Source organism: Coregonus lavaretus, assembly GCF_964263955.1.
Source record: "Coregonus lavaretus genome assembly, chromosome: 31".
NCBI classification, from domain to species: Eukaryota; Metazoa; Chordata; class Actinopteri; order Salmoniformes; family Salmonidae; genus Coregonus; species Coregonus lavaretus.
Window position 1 is genome coordinate 25385966 of NC_140018.1, and position 23114 is coordinate 25409079.

A 23114-nucleotide genomic window follows, 5' to 3' on the forward strand; every position below is an offset into this window, starting at 1 on the left:
GACCATTTCCTTATTATGTACTTCGTATTTGCTGCATTTTTGTGAAGCAGGGCTCCCCTTGAAAAAAAGGACTTTGGTCTCAATGGGCCTTCCCTGCTTGAATAAAGATGAAATAAATACAAATAAATAATCATCCCATCAACATCACCATCTCCCTTCCACCTGCTCATAGCTGATATATAATAAAACATCCCATCACTGTTCTAGCAGTCCGTCTGTTTAATACTGAAGGAGGTCTAGTCTGATGTCTGAAGGTAGCAGCCAGGCAGCTCAGACAGTGAGAGCAGAGCGGTGGGAGAGGGGAGGCCGTACAGATGTCAGAGAGCGCTAGCTTGCTGTTAGGATGAGGACAGACAGACAGCTGAGACTGGCCCCGGGCCCTCGGGACACAGCACTCCACTCAGCTCACGTCTATCTGAACACAGAGTCATGACAAATCTCCACAGGGTCCACCCTGAGATCTGTCTCTACCGAAAAAACCACACTCAGGCTGAGGATGAAAAGAGGGAGAAGAAAGTCAATACGACGGAAAAGTTGTTCCTGGTTGGGAACCAACCAGCAGCTCTCTTCAGGTGGAGGCTTAATCCTCACGAAAATCGGTGCTATAAGGATTTAACAGTGGTCAGATTACCGAGGGTGGGATTGTTAGCACACGTATGCAAATATGACATAATGCCATACAATGCCAATTGGTGATGACAGGAATAGTTTTCTACGAACTATCAAACATGTCCATCCAACTAATTGTCGCTGTTGATTGACAAAGCTTCAAACACACAATAAACACTTTTTACTATCTCCAACGGTAGCATTTGCCATGCGCTGCGTCTTTAGGAGAGCACAGCTGTGACCTGTTGTAAGGTGAAACTAGGCAGCAGGTGTTGTGTCCACCATTAAGAAGGAAGGAAGGAACATCTTAAAGTAGCTCAGTGGAATGAGACAGCTCTGAGAACTCACACTCCTGCGACTGACAGGAACTATTCCCTGTGTGTTAGATAGTCATTGTGTCGTAGTAAATATAATTTGTCGTAGTAAATATAAAATGTTATAGATTGGTCTGACTAAAATGTTGTGCAAAGACCCATTTGTATCAGGAGCTTGTTTTCAATAAATGCTGTTCCTATGCAAGAACAATGGACAGAGGACCATATCTTGTCACCAGGTGGCCAAGGACAACACCCACGCCACAGGCCACAATCACTTGTTGCTCCCCACGAGTTTCCCTTGAGACGCGCACGCACACACACACACACACACACACACATCTCACTGTGGACGCACACTCATTCTCAACTTCCCTTCTACTGGTCGGGTGCCAAGGGCAGAGGACTCTGCCGTGCACCAATGGGGCATCTGCTCTGGACAGAGCAGACCCGCCTCCTACGCCTCGGGAACCAATCAAGGGACTAGAAGAAGGACCCCTTCCTTTATGTTACATTCTATAAAGTAATGCTGTAAACTCTTTTTAATGGCCCTTCTCAACTGTCTCCTTAAGAGGCAATTGGTTGGGTCCATGCATGTAGCTTAACAGTACCAGCTATCTCTGTTTTAATAAACTGCCTTTTGCTTAAACCTAATTCCACTCTGTCTAGCGTCGATGGTTTGTACTCCCTCTCCTAATTATGGTTTCACCAACAAATGTAATATCAGATTTTTTTTGTGTGTGTATTATGAGAGGATTCTCATAGCCAATTGAAATGCTTTAATGAGAAATGTGTTCATGTGAAATCTCCATTTCCTCTTTACACCCACTCCCCCCTCCCACCACCACATCGTTCTCTATCCAACGTACCAAGCATTGTCCAGTGATGTCGTCACAGTCTGTGGCATGGCCGTGGCAGTCGCATGGTTCACACACTCCTTTGAACATGGTGCCGTTAACTCTTCGATGACCCGACGAACACATCTACAAAACAAACAGTCACCAAGGCATATCATTATTAGACAATGAAAAACCGAGTACAGAATCTTGACAGTTTAAAGACACTGCTTTGTAGATTAAAAAAAATGGGAAATATAAATGACTATTTTTAGTCAGTGAGATTTGGCGTTTAATTGCCTCAGAAGCTGTTTTGCGGTTCGTAATTAGCCCTACAAAGCCGTAATTAAAACATCAATTTTGCTGCACTAAATGCTTTAATTTCTACAGTTGGAGAGAACATTTTTATATCATTGTGTCAGTTTAAAAATGCATCAGGAATAGTAATACAATGAATTTGAAATGCTACATTCAGATCTTCAGCCCAACTCACTTAAACATATCTTGAGTAAATTGTAAAATTAATAGCATTAATTGAAGTAAGCAATTTCAAGTAAACAATGGCTGTTTTTATCTGAGTAGGTACACACACTAATCCAAAAGCAAAACATTAGTTCAAATTACAAGTAAGAGAATGGGGCATGCGCAAGCTTCACAATAGCACAATAGCCTTAAAATAAGCCTTAGAAACACAAGCTTTAGAAACACAAGCTTTATCAGTCATTTTGTCAACTCTCAGTAGATACTATGTCGTTCAATGCACTCGTGGACATTGATCGGACACAACACTCCGTCAGGCATCGCTTCAAAAATGTTCTTATAAGGCTGAAAACAACGAGGCACACCCAGAGAAAGACAACAACAACAAACATGCCCTGTGTTATGTCTCGGTCTGCATTTTCCCTTTATACTGACCTTATTAAAAAGTGCAACCCTGTCATACCTCTGCAGAGAGGAAAAAAAAGAAGAGAGAAGGAAAAGACAGGCCAAGGAAGGAGAAAGGTGAAAACTACACTGAAATAACAAAAGACTTGCTTAGTTAAACGTCTACAAAAAGTACGAGCATAACGGTGAGCATAGACCAGCAAGGATGTTTTTCTCAAAGGATAAGGACAGAAACAAAGCAGAAGGGAAAAACATTTTATACACGAAGGACATAAAAACCAACACATATAAATAGATATTAGACCCTGGGCATTGGGTAAAGAGAGTATAAAACAATCACCAATACACGTACTAAGAAGATTATCCCTTTCCATAAAGGTCATGCTATTGGATTTGTAGGTATGAAACCTCAGGCAGCATCTTTCTTAGTACTCTGTACGTTTATTGTGTTTGCTGAAGGAGAAAGGATTATTACTGAGCCGCGAGGCCACACAAGTGTCACCGCACACTTCACAACACGCCACCACCACTATTCATCGAGGTCACTTCGAGCATTCTCTCCCTCTCCAGCACCTATCAAGACTTGATGATAACCGTGCATTCTATTTCATTCCCCCTCTCCCTGCTCCCACCCCCCCCAACACACATTTGCTGTCAGCACAAAACACCCCATGCAGAAATCAATACCCATCGCATTTTTAAATAGAAAATACAGTTTTCAACCGAGAGTACATATTACTGTAATAGCACACCCTTTTTGTACCTGTACGTCAGCTTCTCTTTACACTTACAAGCCACCTACGCTCACACTCCCGTAAGCATGCACGCACACACCCAAACCTACCAATCACACACACTTTACAATGAATGGAAGCGAAAATGACACAGCAGCAGAGAGCCACTCTCACACAACCACTTTCACCTTCTTTTCTTTTCCTATCCCAAGAAAAACACACAAAATCGAGGGAAATGAAATCTGTGATTTACCTCACAAGACGTTCCACCGTACCCAGGAGGACAGTGACACATCTCCACAGCATTGGCCATCTTCTCACTCCTGGAGAACTCACTGGCCATCTCCAGACTGACAGAATGGAGCCTGGTTAAGACAGGTCAGACACAGAAAGACAGAACCAGAACATCACACTATTAGAAAAGAGCAACATGTCAACTTTTCAAATACAATCTAGACAAGATCAAATGAACTGTTGAACATGAGAACAGAGATCTGAAATGTTTCTCTCCAATCGGTCTTGCCAGAACTCATAACGATGTCCTCTAACATACAGATAACATTAAGCACAGAAAACCCCAGCTGATTTTGGCCTCTTGTGCCAAAGAGCGGATGTAGTGTCAGATCAGTGTGGATCAGTACAAAGGAGGGTGCAGTGTATGTGGTTACCTGTAGATGGCGACCCGCTCATTGCTGTGTGAGGCTCTGATGAGGAGGCTGCTCACATTAGTTAGAGCCATCATGAAATCTCTCTTGCTGACAGGCAGGCCTGTCTCCTGATTCTCAAAGTGGTCAGGGTAGAGCAGAGTTCTCTTTGTGCTCTCCGAGAAAGGGTACACCGGCAGACCGAACCGACTGTCAATCATTTTTATCCCGCTGCCCTGCAAGAGATGAAATGTCAGAGTTTTTCCCCCCTCGTTTGAGAGACAGCATCCATGTTGGTGCACGTATTTAATCGCCTCATGCCAGAATGCGAAGTCTTTGCTCTGACTGTCAGTATTGGCCATAAATGGAGCATGGGTACCACACATGAATAATACTCTATTCTGAGACACCATGAATCGCTAAATTGTATAAAGAGTGACATTTCGTAAAATGAGACTTGTCTTTGGCCAGATTGTTCATTGACTCAATAAGTGTATGAGTTATTTTTCAATTTATGCATAATAATTTATGTGTAGGTGTGAGCTGGAAGGAAATAGAGAGATCTCTGTGTGTATCTCTGTGTGAGTATGTGTGCAAGAGAGAGAGAGAAAAAGAGAGAGAGAGACGGAGAGATGGAGTAGAGAGAGAGTGCTGATTGCGTACCGCCGATGGATGCATTGCCAGGTAGAATTTAAGGGTAAGATCTCCAAACACGCTGGTGGGAATCATCATAGAGGATTATCAGATGTTATTCATCCCGCCTGCTTATTTACTGTTCCAATGACTGCTTGGAAATTACAATTTATGGGTGCCGACTACTTTATTTGCACTGAATTAATGGAGTGTACACATGCAAAGCAGGGTTTAACTATCAATAATGACCTGTCATATATCTAGGCTCTTCCCCATATCACGTATGACATGTGCTCTCCTCTCTGCAATATCTTAATAAAACCCAGTGACTGAGCGTAGGTGGCTGTGATCTGACACTAATGGATCTGGAAATCTCTCCCTCAAACTCATAATAAAAACAGCTGTGTACAAACACCAGTATAACAAATACACACTGAAGATGAAGACGGATCTCTCTGACCAACCTCTGACATCAACCAACAATCAGTAAACACAGGATATTTTGGATGGAAAAGGGTTGAAATTGTGTTGGCAGATTTTTTTCCAGCATTTGATCATTGATTGCACTAGAGAGCAGGCTCTCTTGCTGGTTTCCAGATCCTCTGGATAAACTAATTCTTCAGGCTTAACTCTAAGGCTGTAATCAAGATCTGAGTTCTCCAGCTTTTGTAAAGATGCCAAGAGGACATATCAATGTCACATCGGATTTGTGTGGCTGTGTTTGGGTTTTGAATGATATCACCTGTGTGTGTGTGTGTGTGCTTGACTGTGTATGTGTGTGTGTGTGACTGCGTGTGCATGACTGTGTGTGTGTGTATTCCATTATTCAGAGAAGAGTGCTTAAGGGAGAAAATCTTAATGCATTCCTCATGGATTACACACAAACACAAATAAAAGACAGCGAATGAATCCTCTCACGGCACTCGGCTGACTGAAGATGAAAACGATGACAGATGAACCGCTGGTCCACGATGGAGCGTTAATAAAAGGACACCTGACTAGCGTAATAGCCCAAGACGACAGAGAGAACGAACAACGGAGAAAATGTGCGTATTGCGCATCACTCCCAAGGTCAGCGCCGGTCGTGTCCTCCATGTCAGGAATGATTCAACATCGCTAAAATAAATTATTTAATTGATTCACACACCGCTTCGGCAAAGTTGTGTGAACGACAATAAAACACGGTGGTGAGTCTTTTATTGACTATTTCACGACTGAGGGGCAGAAAGTGAAGTAGGCCTTGTGTCGGAGCAGCATAACAATCTAATAGGCCTGAGAGAGCCTTTACTGTGAGATATATGCTGAGCGCTGCACAAACTAATGCAGATGCATTGCAAATTTAGTATAGAGCTAGACCAACTGAATAGATACACTCTTCTCTGGGGCCCACTCTATGTTCATGATAATCAACAGTGGTTTTGTTATATGTTGTAATAAAAAAATACATGCAGTCATTGCTGTCATGTTGGATGATACAGCTTCGTCAACATAGCGCTTGTTAGGAGCATTAATGTCTTCTCTGAGAAACATCCTCCACGCTTAATTTGATGAAGGATGCTTTCTCATTCTGCTCTTATTCTTGTCTAATTCGCAAGCTTGTATGGATTTCAGTAGACAACTGTAGATATTTAAACATGCACTATCCCAGAAACCCTAGACCCACGCCAATTTGTATTCCGCCCCAACAGATCCACAGATGATGCAATCTCTATTGCGCTCCACACGGCCCTTTCCCACCTGGACAAGAGGAACACCTATGTGAGAATGCTATTCATTGACTACAGCTCAGCGTTCAACACTTAGTGCCCTCAAAGCTCATCACTAAGCTAAGGACCCTGGGACTAAACACCCCCCTCTGCAACTGGATCCTGAACTTCCTGACGGGCCGCCCCCAGGTGGTAAGGGTAGGTAACAACACATCTGCCACGCTGATCCTCAACACGGGGGCCCCTCAGGGGTGTGTGCTCAGTCCCCTCCTGTACTCCCTGTTCACCCATGACTGCATGGCCAGGCACGACTCCAACACCATCATTAAGTTTGCCGACGACACCACAGTGGTAGGCCTGATCACCAACAACGCTAGGGAGGAGGTCAGAGACCTGGCCGTGTGGTGCCAGGATAACAACCTCTCCCTCAACGTGATCAAGACAAAGGAGATGATTGTGGACTACAGGAAAAAGAAGAGGACCGAGCATGCCCCCATTCTCATTGACGGGGCTGTAGTAGAGCAGGTCGAGAGCTTCAAGTTCCTTGGTGTCCACATCACCAACAAACTATCATGGTCCAAACACACCAAGACAGTTGTGAAGAGACAAAGCCTATTCCCCCTCAGGAAACTAAAAATATGTGGCATGGGACCTCTATACCAGGCGGTGTCAGAGGAAGGCCCTAAAAATTGTCAAAGACTCCAGCCACCCTTGTCATAGACTGTTCTCTCTGCTACCGCACGGCATGCGGTACCAGAGCGCCAAGTCTAGGTCCAAAAGGCTTCTTAACAGCTTCTACCCCCAAGCCATAAGACTCCTGAACAGCTAATCAAATGGCTACCCGGACTATTTTTATTGTCCCCCCCCCGACCTCCTCTTTTATGCTGCTGCTACTCTCTGTTTATTATCTATGCATAGTCACTTTAAATCTACCTACATGTACATATTACCTCAATTACCTTGACTAACCTGTGCCCCTGCACATTGACTCTGTACCCCCTGTATATAGCCTCGCTATTTTTTACTTATCAATTTTTTCCTTAACACTTTCATAACATATTTCTTAAAACTGCATTGTTGGTTAAGGGCTTGTAAGTAAGCATTTCACTGTAAGGTCTACACTTGTTGTATTCGGCGCATGTGAAAAAAAAAAAAAGATTTGATTTGATTTGATTAACCTCTTCATCTAAGTTAACCTTCAGTGTTGCGACGAAAGAATATTGGCAAAATGTATTGCTCATAGAACTAGAAAGGTCCGATCAGACGGGATTCTTAAAAGGAAGATATATTGGAGACAAAATTAGACAACTACTATAAATAATTGAAAACTATGAGAATACAGGGAAACCAGGTATAATCTTTATTGCACATATTGAGAAAGCCTTTGATACAGTAAGTCTAGAATCGGTTTATAAGTGCCTGGATTTTTTTTAGGATCTCTCATAAAATGGGTAAAAGTCATGTACAACTAAATAATTGTTACTTCTCTGAAATGTTTTAGCTGTCAAGAGGTGTAAAACAAGGTTGCCCTCTATCACCATACCTATTTATTATGGCCATTGAAGTGCTAGCGATAAAAATCAGATCCAATGATAACATTAAGTGGCTAAAAATTAAGGGATTAGAGACAAAAGTATCAGATGATTCAAGTTTTCTCTTGAGTCCTCAATCTTCAACCTTCAAATCTTTCTCTGGACTAAAACCCAACTATGATAAGTGTACAATATTACGGATTGGTCTCTAAAATATACAAACGCTTAATTGCCATGTAGTCTCCCGATTAAATGGGCGGATGGTGAAGTTGATGTGCTTGGTGTACATGTCCCGGAAAAGTTGAACAACCTTGCAACTATTAACATTGATAGAAAACTTTGTAGAATAGATAGGATCTTGAAACTGTGGAGAGGGAAACACCTATCCATCAAAATTATCCTGATTAACCCCGTAGTGATATCACAGTACATTAATCCAATCATGGCTCTACCGACTCCAGGATAATCTTTATCTTTAAGTAATGTGAAAGAAATATATTTCATTTTGTCTGGAATGGCAAACCAGTTAAATGGGCATATTTATATAATGAACATGAGTTTGGATTGTTAAAACTGCTGCCAATCAAAAACCATGCATGGCTTAAAATGACTAGTATAAATCATAAAATGTATCAGTTTCACTTAAGGTCGAGAGGTTTGACAATTATACCGCATACAATTCAAGATAGTTGGGAACATATGTTTTATGTCCCAATAGCATGGCATCCGGTTTATGAACTGATATACAAAACAACATTTGATGCATCAATCCGTTCATTTCAATTTAAACTGTTATATAAAATTCTCATCACACGGAGCACCATTAAATCCATTATTAAAAAATGGAAAGAATATGGCACCACAACAAACCTGCCAAGAGAGGGCCACCCACCAAAACTCACGGACCAGGCAAGGAGGGTATTAATCAGAGAGGCAACAAAGAGACCAAAGATAACCCTGAAGGAGCAGCATAGCTCCACAGCGGAGATTGGTGTATCGGTCCATAGGACCACTTTAAGCCATACACTCCACAGAGCTGGACTTTACGGAAGAGTGGCCAGAAAAAAGCCATTGCTTAAAGAAAAAAATCAGCAAACACGTTTGGTGTTCGCCAAAAGGCATGTGGGAGACTCTGGTCAGATGAGACTAAAATTGAGCTTTTTGGCCATCAAGGAAAACGCTATGTCTGGCGCAAACCCAACACCTCTCATCACCCCGAGAACACCATCCCCACAGTGAAGCATGGTGGTGGCAGCATCATGCTGTGGGGATGTTTTTCATCGGCAGGGACTGGGAAACTGGTCAGAATTGAAGGAATGATGGATGGCGCTAAATACAGGGAAATTCTTGAGGGAAACCTGTTTCAGTCTTCCAGAGATTTGAGACTGGGACGGAGGTTCACCTTCAAGCAGGACAATGATCCTAAGCATACTGCTAAAGCAACACTTGAGTGGTTTAAGGGGAAACATTTAAATGTCTTGGAATGGCCTAGTCAAAGCCCAGACCTCAATCCAATTGAGAATCAATGGTATGACTTAGAGATTGCTGTACACCATCCAACTTGAAGGAGCTGGAGCAGTTTTGCCTTGAAGAATGGGCAAAAATCCCAGTGGCTGGATGTGCCAAGCTTATAGAGACATACCCCAAGAGACTTGCAGCTGTAATTGCTGCAAAAGGAGGCTCTACAAAGTATTGACTTTAGGGGGTTGAATAGTTATCCACGCTCAAGTTTTCTGTTTTTTTTTGTCTTATTTCTTGTTTGTTTCACATATATAAATATTTTGCATCTTCAAAGTGGTAGGCATGTTGTGTAAATCAAATGATACAAACCCCCCAAAAATCAATTTTAATTCCAGGTTGTAAGGCAACAAAATAGGAAAAATGCCAAGGGGGGTGAATACTTTTGCAAGCCACTGTATTTACAGTATATATATTGAATGTTTTCCGCTAGGTCCTCCAACCAGCGGAGGGGGTGGTAGGAAATAAATAAAAAGGGGATCAGAAATGTGCAACTAATGTTATTATATAGACTAAAGTAGTTTCATAGCTGATCTATCTTCATAATTATATATATTTTAAGGATACCCTCTGTGAGAAAGATAGAGCTCATGGGGACCAGCAGGAATGTGTAAAACAACGCATATTGGACACAAAAGACTGCAGCACTACTAAGCTGAGCTCATTTTTGGAGGATCAGTTAATGACAGCCAGATGCTGTCTAACACTATAAGCCCACACGCACGCACACACACAGACACGCACACACAGACACACACACACACACACACACAGACACACAGACAATCCACAACACATTGCTTTGCGCCAAACCACTTTTTAAATGAAACCAGACATGGCATTCAGACATGTCTGGAGTCAACTTCAACAAACGCTAAAAGGATCTTTCAAACTAAAAAGGGACATGTCACATGATCAGTCTAGCTCTATGAAGGAGATCTTGTTGGCACCTAACCTAACACATGTAGTTGCATAGTGTCCATAATGAGGCTATTAGCACTTACCTCTATTATGACATTAGGAGCAGAGTTAACCCTGATGTCCTGGTCTTTCTCCCCTGCATCATATGAGACTGTATAGACAAGACTTCCTCCATAGGCTGGGAGCTGTAAACAAACAGAAGTCAACATTTTATATACAGTGCCTAGTGAAAGTTTACACACCACTTGCACAGTTTTCACATTTTGTCGCCTTAAAAATAAATCAAAAAAGGGATTAAATTGTATTTTTGTCTACTGATTTATACAACCTGCTCCACATTTTCAAAGTGAAAGAAAGTATTATAGAATATTTTCTAAATTAATGAAAGATAGAAAACAAAGATGTCTTGATGGCATATTTCTTCACACCCCAGAGGTAATACTTGGTGGCCATTACAGCTGTGAATCATTTTGAATAAGATTCTACCAACTTTGCACAACTCTTAGGCCAACATATATCCATTGTTTTTGTATAAATTGCTCAAGCTCAGTAAATTTGTTTGGGAATCATTGATGGACAGCAATATTGAAACCTCAGGAACATTTAGCACCGCTGGATGGTAAATATAAAGAACCAGTCCATTAAAAAAATTGGAGGCCCCTTACACTTCAGTGTTGTGATGCAAAAATTCTAGCAAAATGCATAGCGCATAGAATTGAAAAGGTATTGTCGGATATTATTCATCCTAATTAGACAGGTAATCTGGGAAACCAGACCTGGTATTTATAGCTGACTTTGAAAATACTTTTGATAAAGTACAACTGGAATTTATATACTGTATAAATGCCTGGAATATTTCAATTTAGGAGAATCTCTTATAAAATAGGTGTAAAATAGTAAATAATGGCTACTTCTCAGAAAGTATTAAACTGTCAAGTGGAGTAAAACAAGGTTGTCAACTATCGGCATATCTATTTATTATGGCCATTGAAATGTTAGCTATTAAAATCAGATCCAACAATAATATCAAGGGGCTAGAAATCCAGGGCTTAAAAACAAAGGTGTCATTGTATGCTGATGATTAATGTTTTATTTTGAATCCACATTTGGATCCCTCCACAGCCTCATAGAGGATCTAGATCATTTTCTAACCTCTCTGGATTACAACCAAATTATGATAAGTGTACTATATTACATATTGGATCACAAAAAAATACAACTTTTACATTACCGTGTAGTTTACCATAGGGCGGCGCACAATTGGCCCAGCGTTGTCCGGGTTTGGCCAGTGTAGGCCGTCATTGTAAATAAGAATTTGTTCTTAACTGACTTGCCTACTTAAATAAAGAAAAAATTGTGAAGTGGACGTACTCGGTATTCATATCCCAAAAGTAGGAAATTATCTCACTACAATACATTTTAATAGAAAGTTAGCAAAAATAGATAAGATCTTGCTACCATGGAAAGGAAAATACCTGTCTATTTGTCGAAAAATCACCCTGATTAACTCTTTAGTCATATCCCAGTTTACCTATTAGCTTATGGCCCTGCCTACACCTAACGACTTGTTTTTTAAATTATATGAGCAAAACATATTCCATTTTATTTGCAATGGCAAGCCAGACAAAATTAAACGGGCCTATTTATATAATGAATATGAATTCGGAGGACAGAAATGATTAAATATTAAAGCATTAGACCTCTCACTAAAGGCTTCAGTAATACAAAAGCTATACTTAAATCCAAACTGGTTCTCTAGCAGATCAGTAAGGATTGTTCACCCCGTGTTCAAGAATGTCATTTTTCCCTTTATTCAGATTACAACCTCTCACTTTTGGTTATTTGAAAATGAAATAATCTCCAAAATATCGCTCTTTTTTAAATAAGCCATAGAAAGTTGGTTGCAATTTCAGTTTAATCCACCAGAAAAAATATTATGGTTAAACTCAAATATACTAATTTGGAAAGAATGTTTAAAAATTGTATAATCTTTGTAAATTATATCACAAATAGGACTGGTGGAGTTATGTCACATATGCAGCAAAAAAAAATTACATGGAAATGTCTGCTCTATCCAAAATTACAACCAACAAATTGCAGCATTACCGCAAAAATGGAAGAGGCAAGTGGAAGTGGAAGGGGGAGAAAGTAAGGAACTTGTCTGTCGGCCCTGCATTAAAGACCAAAATTGGTTAAAGAAAATTGTGGTAAATAAAAAAGTATACCAGTTTCATTTAAGGACCGAAACATTGACAGCTGTGCCATACAGATTGCATTGTGATAAATAAAATAGTATACTAATTTCATTTAAGGACCAGAAAATTGACAGCTGTGCCATACAGATTGCAAAAAAGTTGGGAAGAGATTTTCAATGTACCAATTCCATGGCACATGGAACTGATACATAAAACGACGCCGGATTCAAAACTTAGAGTTTTCAATTTAAATTATTATTCAAAATTCTTGCTACCAATAGAATGTTATATATACAGTATGGGGGATACAACCATCCCAGCTCTGCAGATTTTGCTGCGAAGAGACAGAATCATTATGTAATTTGTTTTGGTACTGTCCATATGTAGGTTGTTTTTGGTCGCAGGTTCAGGAATGGCTGAAGAATTGCAACATTGACCTGGAGCCAATGCTGCAAATAGCACTGCTGGGTGATTTGAAAAGTCATAGTCAATCGATCAATAATATAATAATACTCTTAACAAAAATGTTAATCTTTAATTACAATCTGTAGAAACTATGAGAATAGAAAGGTTCAGAACTTTTGTGAAACATCACAGCACAGTTGAAAAATATATGGAAAATTGAAATCAAATCTGGATGGTGTTCAGAGATAGATGGGAGGGGTTGAGGGTAGCTGAAGGATGGGACTAAAAACAAACAAAAGATAACTAACGTAAAATGTACGGTGTCCTTAAAATGTATATAGTATGTATAAGCTGGAAGTAGAAGTGTTGTTCTCCATTAGTTTACTCCAATTAGGGGAGGGGTGGTAGGATTAGGGGTAAATAAAATAAAAAATATACAATATATATACACTACCAGGCAAAAGTTTGGACAAACCTACTGATTCAAGGGTTTTTCTTTATTTTTACTGTTTTTTTACATTATATAATAATAGTGAAGACATCAACACTATGAAATAACACATATGGAATCATGTAGTAACAAAAAAAGTGTTAAACAAATCAAAATATATTTTATATTTGAGATTCTTCAAAGTAGCCACCCTTTGCCTTGATGACAGTTTTGCACACTCTTGGCATTCTCTCAACCAGCTTCATGAGGTAGTCACCTGGAATGCATTTCAATTTTACAGGTGTGCCATGTTAAAAGTTAATTTGTGGAATTTCTTTCCTTCTTAATGCGTTTGAGCCAATCAGTTGTGTTGTGACAAGGTAGGGGTGGTATACAGAAGATAGCCCTATTTGGTAAAAGTCCATATTATGGCAAGAACAGCTCAAATAAGCAAAGAGAAATGACAGTCCATCATTACTTTAAGACATGAAGGACAGTCAATCCAGAAAATGTCAAGAACTTTAAACGTTTCTTCAAGTGCAGTCGCAAAAACAATCAAGCTCTATGATGAAACTGGCTCTCATGAGGACCGCCACAGGAATGGAAGACCCAGCGTTACCTCTGCTGCAGAGGAGAAGTTCATTAGAGTTACCAGCCTCAGAAATTGCAGCCCAAATAAATGCTTCACAGAGTTCAAGTAACAGACACATCTCAACATCAACTGTTCAGAGGAGACTGTGTGAATCAGGCCTTCATGGTTGAATTGCTGCAAAGAAACCACTACTAAAGGACACCAATAAGAAGAAGAGACTTGCTTGGGCCAAGAAACACGAGCAATGGACATTAAACCGGTGGAAATGTGTCCTTTGGTATGGAGTCCAAATTGGAGATTTTTGGTTCCCACAGCCATGTCTTTCTGAGACGCGGTGTGGGTGCACGGATGATCTCTGCATGTGTAGTTCCCACCGTAAAGCATGGAGGAGGAGGTTTTATGGTGTAGGGGTGCTTTGCTGGTGGCACTGTCTGTGATTTATTTAGAATTCAAGACACACTTAACCATCATGGCTACCACAGCATTCTGCAGCGATACACCACCCCATCTGGTTTGGGCTTAGTGGGACTATCATTTGTTGTTCAACAGGACAATGACCCAACACACCTCCAGGCTGTGTAAGGGCTATTTGACCAAGAAGGAGAGTGATGGAGTGCTGCATCAGATGACCTGGCCTCCACAATCCCCCGACCTCAACCCAATTGGGATGGTTTGGGATGAGTCGGACCGCAGAGTGAGTGAAGGAAAAGCAGCCAACAAGTGCTCAGCATATGTGGGAACTCCTTCAAGACTGTTGGAAAAGGGTGGCTATTTGAAGAATCTCAAATATAAAATATATTTTGATTTGTTTAACACTGTTTTGGTTACTACATGATTCCATATGTGTTATTTCATAGTGTTGATGTCTTCACTAATATTCTACAATGTAAAAAATTGTAAAAATAAAGAAAAACCCTTGAATGAGTAGGTGTGTCCAAACATTTGACTGTTACTGTATATGTTTTATATATATATATATATATATATATATATATAATAAAACAAATATATATTGGGGATTGGAAATTATGCAGACAATTACATTGATAGAAGCCACAATCTATATTAAAGCTGATCTACCCTAAAAAAAAAACTAAAAAAAACACAGCTGGGCAAGCCATTCTGGGGTGTCTTTGGAATTCACATTTCTGTAATTGTCCGGTTGAAAAATAAAACTCTATCCCATGGTTAGGTATTCAGATGACTATGGCGGGTTTTCCTCTAGCTTTTTACCTGGACTTTGCTACTTTAATATTTATTTTGATCCTGACAAACTCCCCAGTCCTTGCCAATGACAAGCATACCCATAACATCATGCTGCCACAACAATTCTTGAAATACAAAGGGATCAACTACATTGCATTCACTCCATATTACTGCCCTGCATGACAAAGGGAAAATAAAAAAACCTGTGTTAAAAAATCCACTCCAAATCATCCATTCTGTTTGCAACAAGGCTGTTAAGTAATACTGCAAGACAACACGGCAAATAAATTAACTTTTTGGCCGAAATTAAAAACTACAGGTTTGGATCAAATCCAATACAATACAACACACAGTAAAACTCTTTCTATTTTCCAGTGTTGTGGTGGCAGCATCATTTTATGGCTATGCTTCTCATTGGCAGGGACTGGAGAGTTTGTCAGGATCAAAATAAATATGAAAGGAGCAAACCCCAGGTAAAAAGTTAGAGGAAAACCCTCCTTAGTCTTCTGAAAACGTAATCCTTGGATAGAGTTGTATTTTTCAGCTAGACAATTACACAAAATGTAATGCCAAAGACACACCAGAACGGCTTTCCAAAGTTGTTGAGTGTTCCTGAATGGTCCAGTCTCAGTCCTGACATAAATTTGCTTGAAAATCAGAGAAAGGGTTTGAATATCGCTGTCCATCAATGATTCCCAACCAAATTGAATGAGCTTGAGCAATTTTGACAAAAACAATGGATATACTGTATGTTGTCGTAAGAGTTGTGCAAAGTTTGTAGAATCTTATTCCAAATGATTCACAGCTGTAATGGCTGCCAAAGGTACTTCCATTAAGTGAGTGGAGACTTATCCAATTATGATATTTCAGTTCTATAACTTTCTTTCACTTTGAACATGTGAAGTAGGTTTTGTACATCTGTAGGAAAATGTGAAAAATGTGAAAAAAGTTCAAGGGGGTGTAGACTTTCTATAGGCCCTAAGAGTTGTGCAAGGTTTGTAGAATGTTATTCAAAATAATTCACAGCTGTAATGGCTGCCAAAGGTGCTTCCACCAAGTATTAACTCTGGGGTGTGAAGACATATGCAATCAATACATCTTTATTTTTTATTAACTTGGAAAATGTTCTATAATTTTTCTTTCACTTACAAAATGGGGAGTAGGTTGTGTACATACAGTTGAAGTTGGAGGTTTATATACACTTAGGTTGGAGTCATTAAAACTCGTTTTTCAACCACTCCACACATTTCTTGTTAACAAACTATAGTTTTGGCAACTTTGTGCATGACACAAGTCATTTTTCGAAACAATTGTTTACAGACTGAATATTTCACTTATAATTCACTGTATCACAATTCCAGTGGGTCAGAAGTTTACATACACTAAGTTGACTGTGCCTTTAAACAGCTTGGAAAATTCCAGAAAATGATGTCATGGCTTTAGAAGCTTCTGATAGGCTAATTGACATAATTTGAGTCAATTGGAGGTGTACCTGTGGATGTATTTCAAGGCCTATCTTCAAACACAGTGCCTCTTTGCTTGACATCATGGGAAAATCAAAAGAAATCAGCCAAGACCTCAGAAAACAAATTGTAGACCTCCACAATTCAGGTTCATCCTTGGGAGCAATTTCCAAATGCCTGAAGGTACCACGTTCATCTGTACAAACAATAGTACGCAAGTATAAACACCATGGGACCACGCAGCCGTCATACCGGTCAGGAAGGAGACGCGTTCTGTCTCCTAGAGATGAACGTACTTTGGTGCGAAAAGTGCAAAACAATCCCAGAACAACAGCAAAGGACCTTGTGAAGATGCTGAAGGAAACAGGTACAAAAGTATCTACAGTGGGGAGAACAAGTATTTGATACACTGCCGATTTTGCAGGTTTTCCTACTTACAAAGCATGTAGAGGTCTGTACTTTTTATCATAGGTACACTTCAACTGTCAACCCATCTTCAATGCTCTTACTGAGGGAAGGAGGTTGTTGGCCAAGATCTTGCGATACATGGCCCCATCCATCCTCCCCTCAATACGGTGCAGTCGTCCTGTCCCCTTTGCAGAAAAGCATCCCCAAAGAATGATGTTTCCACCTCCATGCTTCACGGTTGGGATGGTGTTCTTGGGGTTGTACTCATCCTTCTTCTTCCTCCAAACACGGCGAGTGGAGTTTAGACCAAAAAGCTCTATTTTTGTCTCATCAGACCACATTACCTTCTCCCATTCCTCCTCTGGATCATCCAGATGGTCATTGGAAACTTCAGACGGGCCTGGACATGCGCTGGCATGAACAGGGGGACCTTGCGTGCGCTGCAGGATTTTAATCCATGATGGCATAGTGTGTTACTAATGGTTTTCTTTGAGACTGTGGTCCCAGCTCTCTTCAGGTCATTGACCAGGTCCTGCCGTGTAGTTCTGGGCTGAATCCTCACCTTCCTCATGATCATTGATGCCCCACGAGGTGAGATCTTGCATGGAGCCCCAGACCGAGGGTGATTGACCGTCATCTTGAACTTCTTCAATTTTCTAATAATTGCGCCAACAGTTGTTACCTTCTCACCAAGCTGCTTGCCTATTGTCCTGTAGCCCATCCCAGCCTTGTGCAGGTCTATAATTGTATCCCTGATGTCCTTACACAGCTCTCTGGTCTTGGCCATTGTGGAGAGGTTGGAGTCTCTTTGATTGAGTGTGTGGACAGGTGTCTTTTATACAGATAACGAGTTCAAACAGGTGCAGTTAATACAGGTAATGAGTGGAGAACAGGAGGGCTTCTTAAAGAAAAACTAACAGGTCTGTGAGAGCCGGAATTCTTACTCGTTGGTAGGTGATCAAATACTTATGTCATGCAATAAAATGCAAATTAATTACTTAAAAATCATACAATGAGATTTTCTGGATTTTTGTTTTAGATTCTGTCTCTCACAGTTGAAGTGTACCTATGATAAAAAATGACAGACCTCTACATGCTTTGTAAGTAGGAAAACCTGCAAAATCGGCAGTGTATCAAATACTTGTTCTCCCCACTGTATATCCACAGTAAAACAAGTCCTATATCGACATAACCTGAAAGGCCGCTCAGCAAGGAAGAAGCCACTGCTCCAAAACCGCCATAAAAAAGCCAGACTATGGTTTGCAACTGCACATGGGGACAAAGATTGTACTTTTTGGAGAAATGTCCTCTGGTCTGATGAAACAAAAATAGAACTGTTTGGCCATAATGACCATCGTTATGTTTGGAGGAAAAAGGGGAAGGCTTGCAAGCCGAAGAACACCATCCCAACCGTGAAGCACGGGTGTGGCAGCATCATGTAGTGGGGATGCTTTGCTGCAGGAGGGACTGGTGCACTTCACAAAATAGATGGCATCATGAGGAAAGACAATTATGTGGATATATTGAAGCAACATCTCAAGACATCAGTCAGGAAGTTAAAGCTTGGTCCCAAATGGGTCTTCCAAATGGACAATGCATACTTCCAAAGTTGTGGCAAAATGGCTTAAGGACAACATAGTAAATGTATTGGAGTGGCCATCACAAAGCCCTGACCTCAATCCTATAGAACATTTGTGGGCAGAACTGAAAAAGAGTGTGCGAGCAAGGAGGCCTACAAACCTGACTCAGTTACACCAGCTCTGTCAGGAGGAATGGGCCAAAATTCACCCAACTTATTGTGGGAAGCTTGTGGAAGGCTACCTGAAACGGTTGACCCAAGTTAAATAATTTAAAGGCATTGCTACCAAATACTAATTGAGTGTATGTAAACTTCTGACCCACTGGGAATGTGATGAAAGAAATAAAAACTGAAATAAATAATTCTCTCTACTATTATTCTGACATTTCACATTCTTAAAATAAAGTGGTGATCCTAACTGACCTAAGACAGGGAATTTCTACTAGGATTAAATGTCAGGAATTGTGAAAAACTGAGTTTAAATGTATTTGGCTAAGGTGTATGTATACTTCCGACTTCAACTGTAGGTAGGGAAAATCCAATTGATTCCCTTTTTAGATGTAATTTTAAGCAGGAAAATGTGAAGACAGTGCAAGGGGTGTGCAGACTTTCACTAGCGACTGTATATGATAACTTGCAATGCATAGAACAAGTCTTACCACCATCAAATGCACTTTTACAGTTTAATAGCATGTAACGACAAGGACTGAGATTAGACCTATATGCATAGTGAGGGTTATGAGTTATTGAATTAGTACTTAGCTGGGATATAATACTTAGCTAAAATGATCTAGAGTCCCCTTTAAAACCCAGTGAAGTGTGAAATGGCCCAACACCACCAACAAATCTCCACTCCTCTTCAGTGACATTACGAGCCATGTGTAATGATCATTAAGGGACAGGTTTTATAGTGGCACACACTCCCCATGCCTGGCAGTAATACTGACGAGGCTGTACTAGCCAGATGCATTACAATCAGCTTTTAAACAAAGATCCTTAAAGATGGAAACAGTTACAGGCACTGTGCTCTTGAAGATTAGGATGCCTAGTTTGCCACAGCCACAAGTGTGTTTTTGTTCCAATGATGACTGCATTCCTAAAATGTAGGGCGTCTTGTCTGTACAGTTGAGCACACATTCTCAGATCTAGGACAGCCTAACCTCTTTTGTATTTGTGTATCTTTGTTTTTCTTTCTTTCCGTTTCTTCTTCTCTCCTCTGGCTCCAGCTCTCCAAACAAAGCAGAGATGTGTGTGTTGTGTTTTTCCTGCTAGAAAGGAGCCCTCTTATCTTGGTGTTATTGAGCTGCTCTTCTTTCCTCTCCTGGCCCCCTGCTGAGGCTAAAACAGGGAGCTCTCAGGGCTTTGCTATGTTGAATGAAAGGCCCTGCCGTTATCTGACCTGGGAGAACCCCAGACTAGACTGTACCTGGAGGGCAAACCACTTCCCACTCAGCACTTATCAGAGGGGCCCTGAGTTTTCCCTGACCAAGAGACCTGTCTAGGATATAACTAGGGCCCAGAGTTGTTCCTTGTCAGATCATGTGGTCAGGGAAAACTGAAGGCCTTACAAGTACCATCATCACCCTGGCTAGAAGACCAGCCACAGCAGTGAGCTACATACACCAGACCCAGAACTCACTTCTACAGCACCAAAGCACGACATGAGATCTATTAATTTGTGTTGTCAAACCATTTGTTTTGGCATCGCCGATGTCTATCCATTTAGGATATAATTAATGCATAGCTGGGCAGACAACCAACATAGATATAAAATGTTACTATTGTCCCTAAGCATGGGGTTCTGGAGAAGGGTTGAGCTAAAGCCTTATTTGTTTCTATAAAAAAGGGCTAACGTGAGTCGTGTACAGACTGCAGGTCCTAATATAATGTCATGACAAATTCTTTACTCACATAAATCCAATTCACACTGAGAACACTTCACCCTCCATGGAACAAAGGGGCTGGTCTATGAAGGTGAAGTGCATTGTGGTTGGGAGGAGCAGGGGAAATCAAACCCTTTGTTTAGGAGCAACAGCATGCGTCAGCACACCACTCATGAAAAATATCTAATCCTCTTGTAAATAGCATCAGAAACACACATCAGGACACTCAAATCAATAAACCATCCATGTCGCAGTAGGATCTCTTTGTCTGGGATACATAACAAGAGCTCCTCGGACACAATCGTATATCTCACAATCCTACTGGAGCACAGTGGCTGATTCTGAACAACCATAAAAAAAGTGAATTTTGCTATATGAGGACACATTGAGTTACAGGACAAATAAAGAGAGCACTGTGAAGAGAGGACTTTGGAGTTCGGATCCACTTTTATACATCACAGGGGAGGCCGTGTTAGAACAGAGACAGAGAGCCGGTGGCCAGCCATCCTACACCAAATATGCCCAGACAAAGATGGAGAGAGAGAGCGGGAGAGAGAAAAAGAGAGGAGGGGGTGATCAGGGCCCATCTTTCAGGAAATGAACAACAGACCATCCAACCATCCGCTGGGCTTCTTAAAACAAGAGTCGAACCGTGACCCCGGGAACCCATAGATCCTCACATCTGCTCCCCCATTACGAGCCCTGGCTCTGTTGACATTAATATCCAGGAGGCATCAATGTGTGTTTTCCCACCGGCCACAAAGAGATCCTCTGACTGCCTCCAATATGAGATCCTGTTTTGTTTGTGCATAGTGGGTGATGGTTGAGGTCCAAAACTAGGGCTTGGAAACACGGACATCTGGGGAACACTTTAACTGGCCCCAATGAGGCGGTCCAAAGTGAAAAGATCTGGGGAAGAGACTATTGGCTGCCTCAAAAGTTAAAAGAATTTCCCCGCTTGTTCGTCCATCTGTAACCAATACCGTGTGTTTGTGTTGCTGTGCTTTATGGAAACATTTCCGTCATTTTTTTTCTAGAGTATTTGGGATAGATGTAGATCAGAAGAACTAAGCAATTTACTAAAACAGAGTATCATTCAAATAATTGGCAAGTACTGTACAAGCAAGCACACAACATCTTGTTTCTAAGCAACCCATACATTTATAATAGAGTTCTAAAAAACCTCTAGCAAATACAATAATTTGAATCATGGGGGCTTCTTTAAAACAAACAAACAAAAGATTATCCACTAATGAAAAAAGCTCCAGTATCTGAATGAGCAGTCAGCTTTGGAGGCCTCCTTGTTGCAGTTCATCAGACATTTAAGTGGCAGAGCCTGGAAATGGGGCCGTTTGTGCCCTGCAGCCTCTGCCCCTGCAGTGTGGAGGAAATAGAGGGAATAGAGGCACGAGCACGGTGTGTTAGCCACAGTATGCAGTCTGGAGCTGCAGTCTGGGACAGGCTAGGAGTGGCTGAATATCCTCCTCTCTACTGTCAAGTGGGACAGAGGAGCACAGTATAACAGTGTCTACTCAGAGCTCTGTTAGAATCCTATAGGTGGCGCTCTCTAAGTCTCTAGTCTATAGGTCCCCAGTGAAGACTACCTCGTACAGGGGGGCCAGCCCACCAATGAAGCCACACAAACACACACACAGTAAATAAATACATTCATATGGGTAAAACAATCATTGGCACCCACCCATGCATATTCTCTTGGGCACTCTGCGCTCTGTCGGCCTTGTCAATCTGAAGGCGAGTGGTAATGGCCCCCGCTCCTCACTGGGAGAAAGTGCTGAAGTGTGTACTCAGGCAAGCGCTGCCGAGATGGGTTCATTTATCATCATAATAGTCTATTACCCATGATAGGTCACAACTCAGTGAAAAGGCAGCCGCAGTAATTGGTGCTATTCCTTTCACTTTGCTTGGCCAGGGAAAGCAAAAAGGCAGCCCTCGGCACAAGGGCAATAGTCAATCAACACGTGGAGATGTCTGTCCCAAAAAGTTAATCTGAGATTTGTTTGCAGGTTTGTGGGTTTTACTATCTCCTGTAAATCTGTCACCACATCTTCTGTTAAATGGAGAAGCAGGGTGTACGTGGTCGAGAATAGTTCCGGAAGTTAAAGCAATAGGCAGCTATTAAGATGCATTTCTTTCACTGATATGTCAAACAAGTGAATATACAGCTGTACAATTTTTTTTATAGGGACTATATTGTGTTAATTTCATTCTAATTATTGTGTGGTGGTACTCTGATCTGTTTTACCTCAATCTCCAGAACTCTAACTCAACAATGATACAAACTCTATTTGGAGAGGGAAGGACAACAGCAACAAGCCTCCCCAAATACATAAACCTAAAAGATAACATAAAGCCCAAAAGAACGAGACCTGTGTGCAGTCATAAACTCTGGTAGGAACTGGAGCAAAATGTAACAATTTCTCTTTTTCATTAGAAACGAGGCTGTCACTTTTAATGCATGTCACTATAGTGATAATTCACGGGATGAAACATGGCACCGCGGATGTACAGGAGTAATTGTGTTGGGCTTTTGAGCGCCACGTTAGCATGAGAGAATTCTCTGCTTCAGTGTCTGATCCTTTTACTGAAATCCTGCTTGACTG

At 41.0% G+C, this 23114-nt stretch overlaps 1 protein-coding gene across 1 annotated transcript in view; it reads right to left on the reverse strand.

The window, feature by feature from the left end:
• lama2 (laminin, alpha 2) overlaps positions 1–23114 on the reverse strand; it is a gene marked incomplete at its 5' end in the record, with an annotated part of 126885 nt that overhangs the window by 83626 nt on the left and 20145 nt on the right. Inside the window, 4 exons of the mRNA XM_084149188.1 lie at positions 1793–1906; positions 3632–3743; positions 4047–4258; positions 10416–10517. Coding sequence (XP_084005314.1) covers positions 1793–1906; positions 3632–3743; positions 4047–4258; positions 10416–10517 — 540 coding nt within the window. The remainder of the gene's footprint in view (positions 1–1792; positions 1907–3631; positions 3744–4046; positions 4259–10415; positions 10518–23114) is intronic.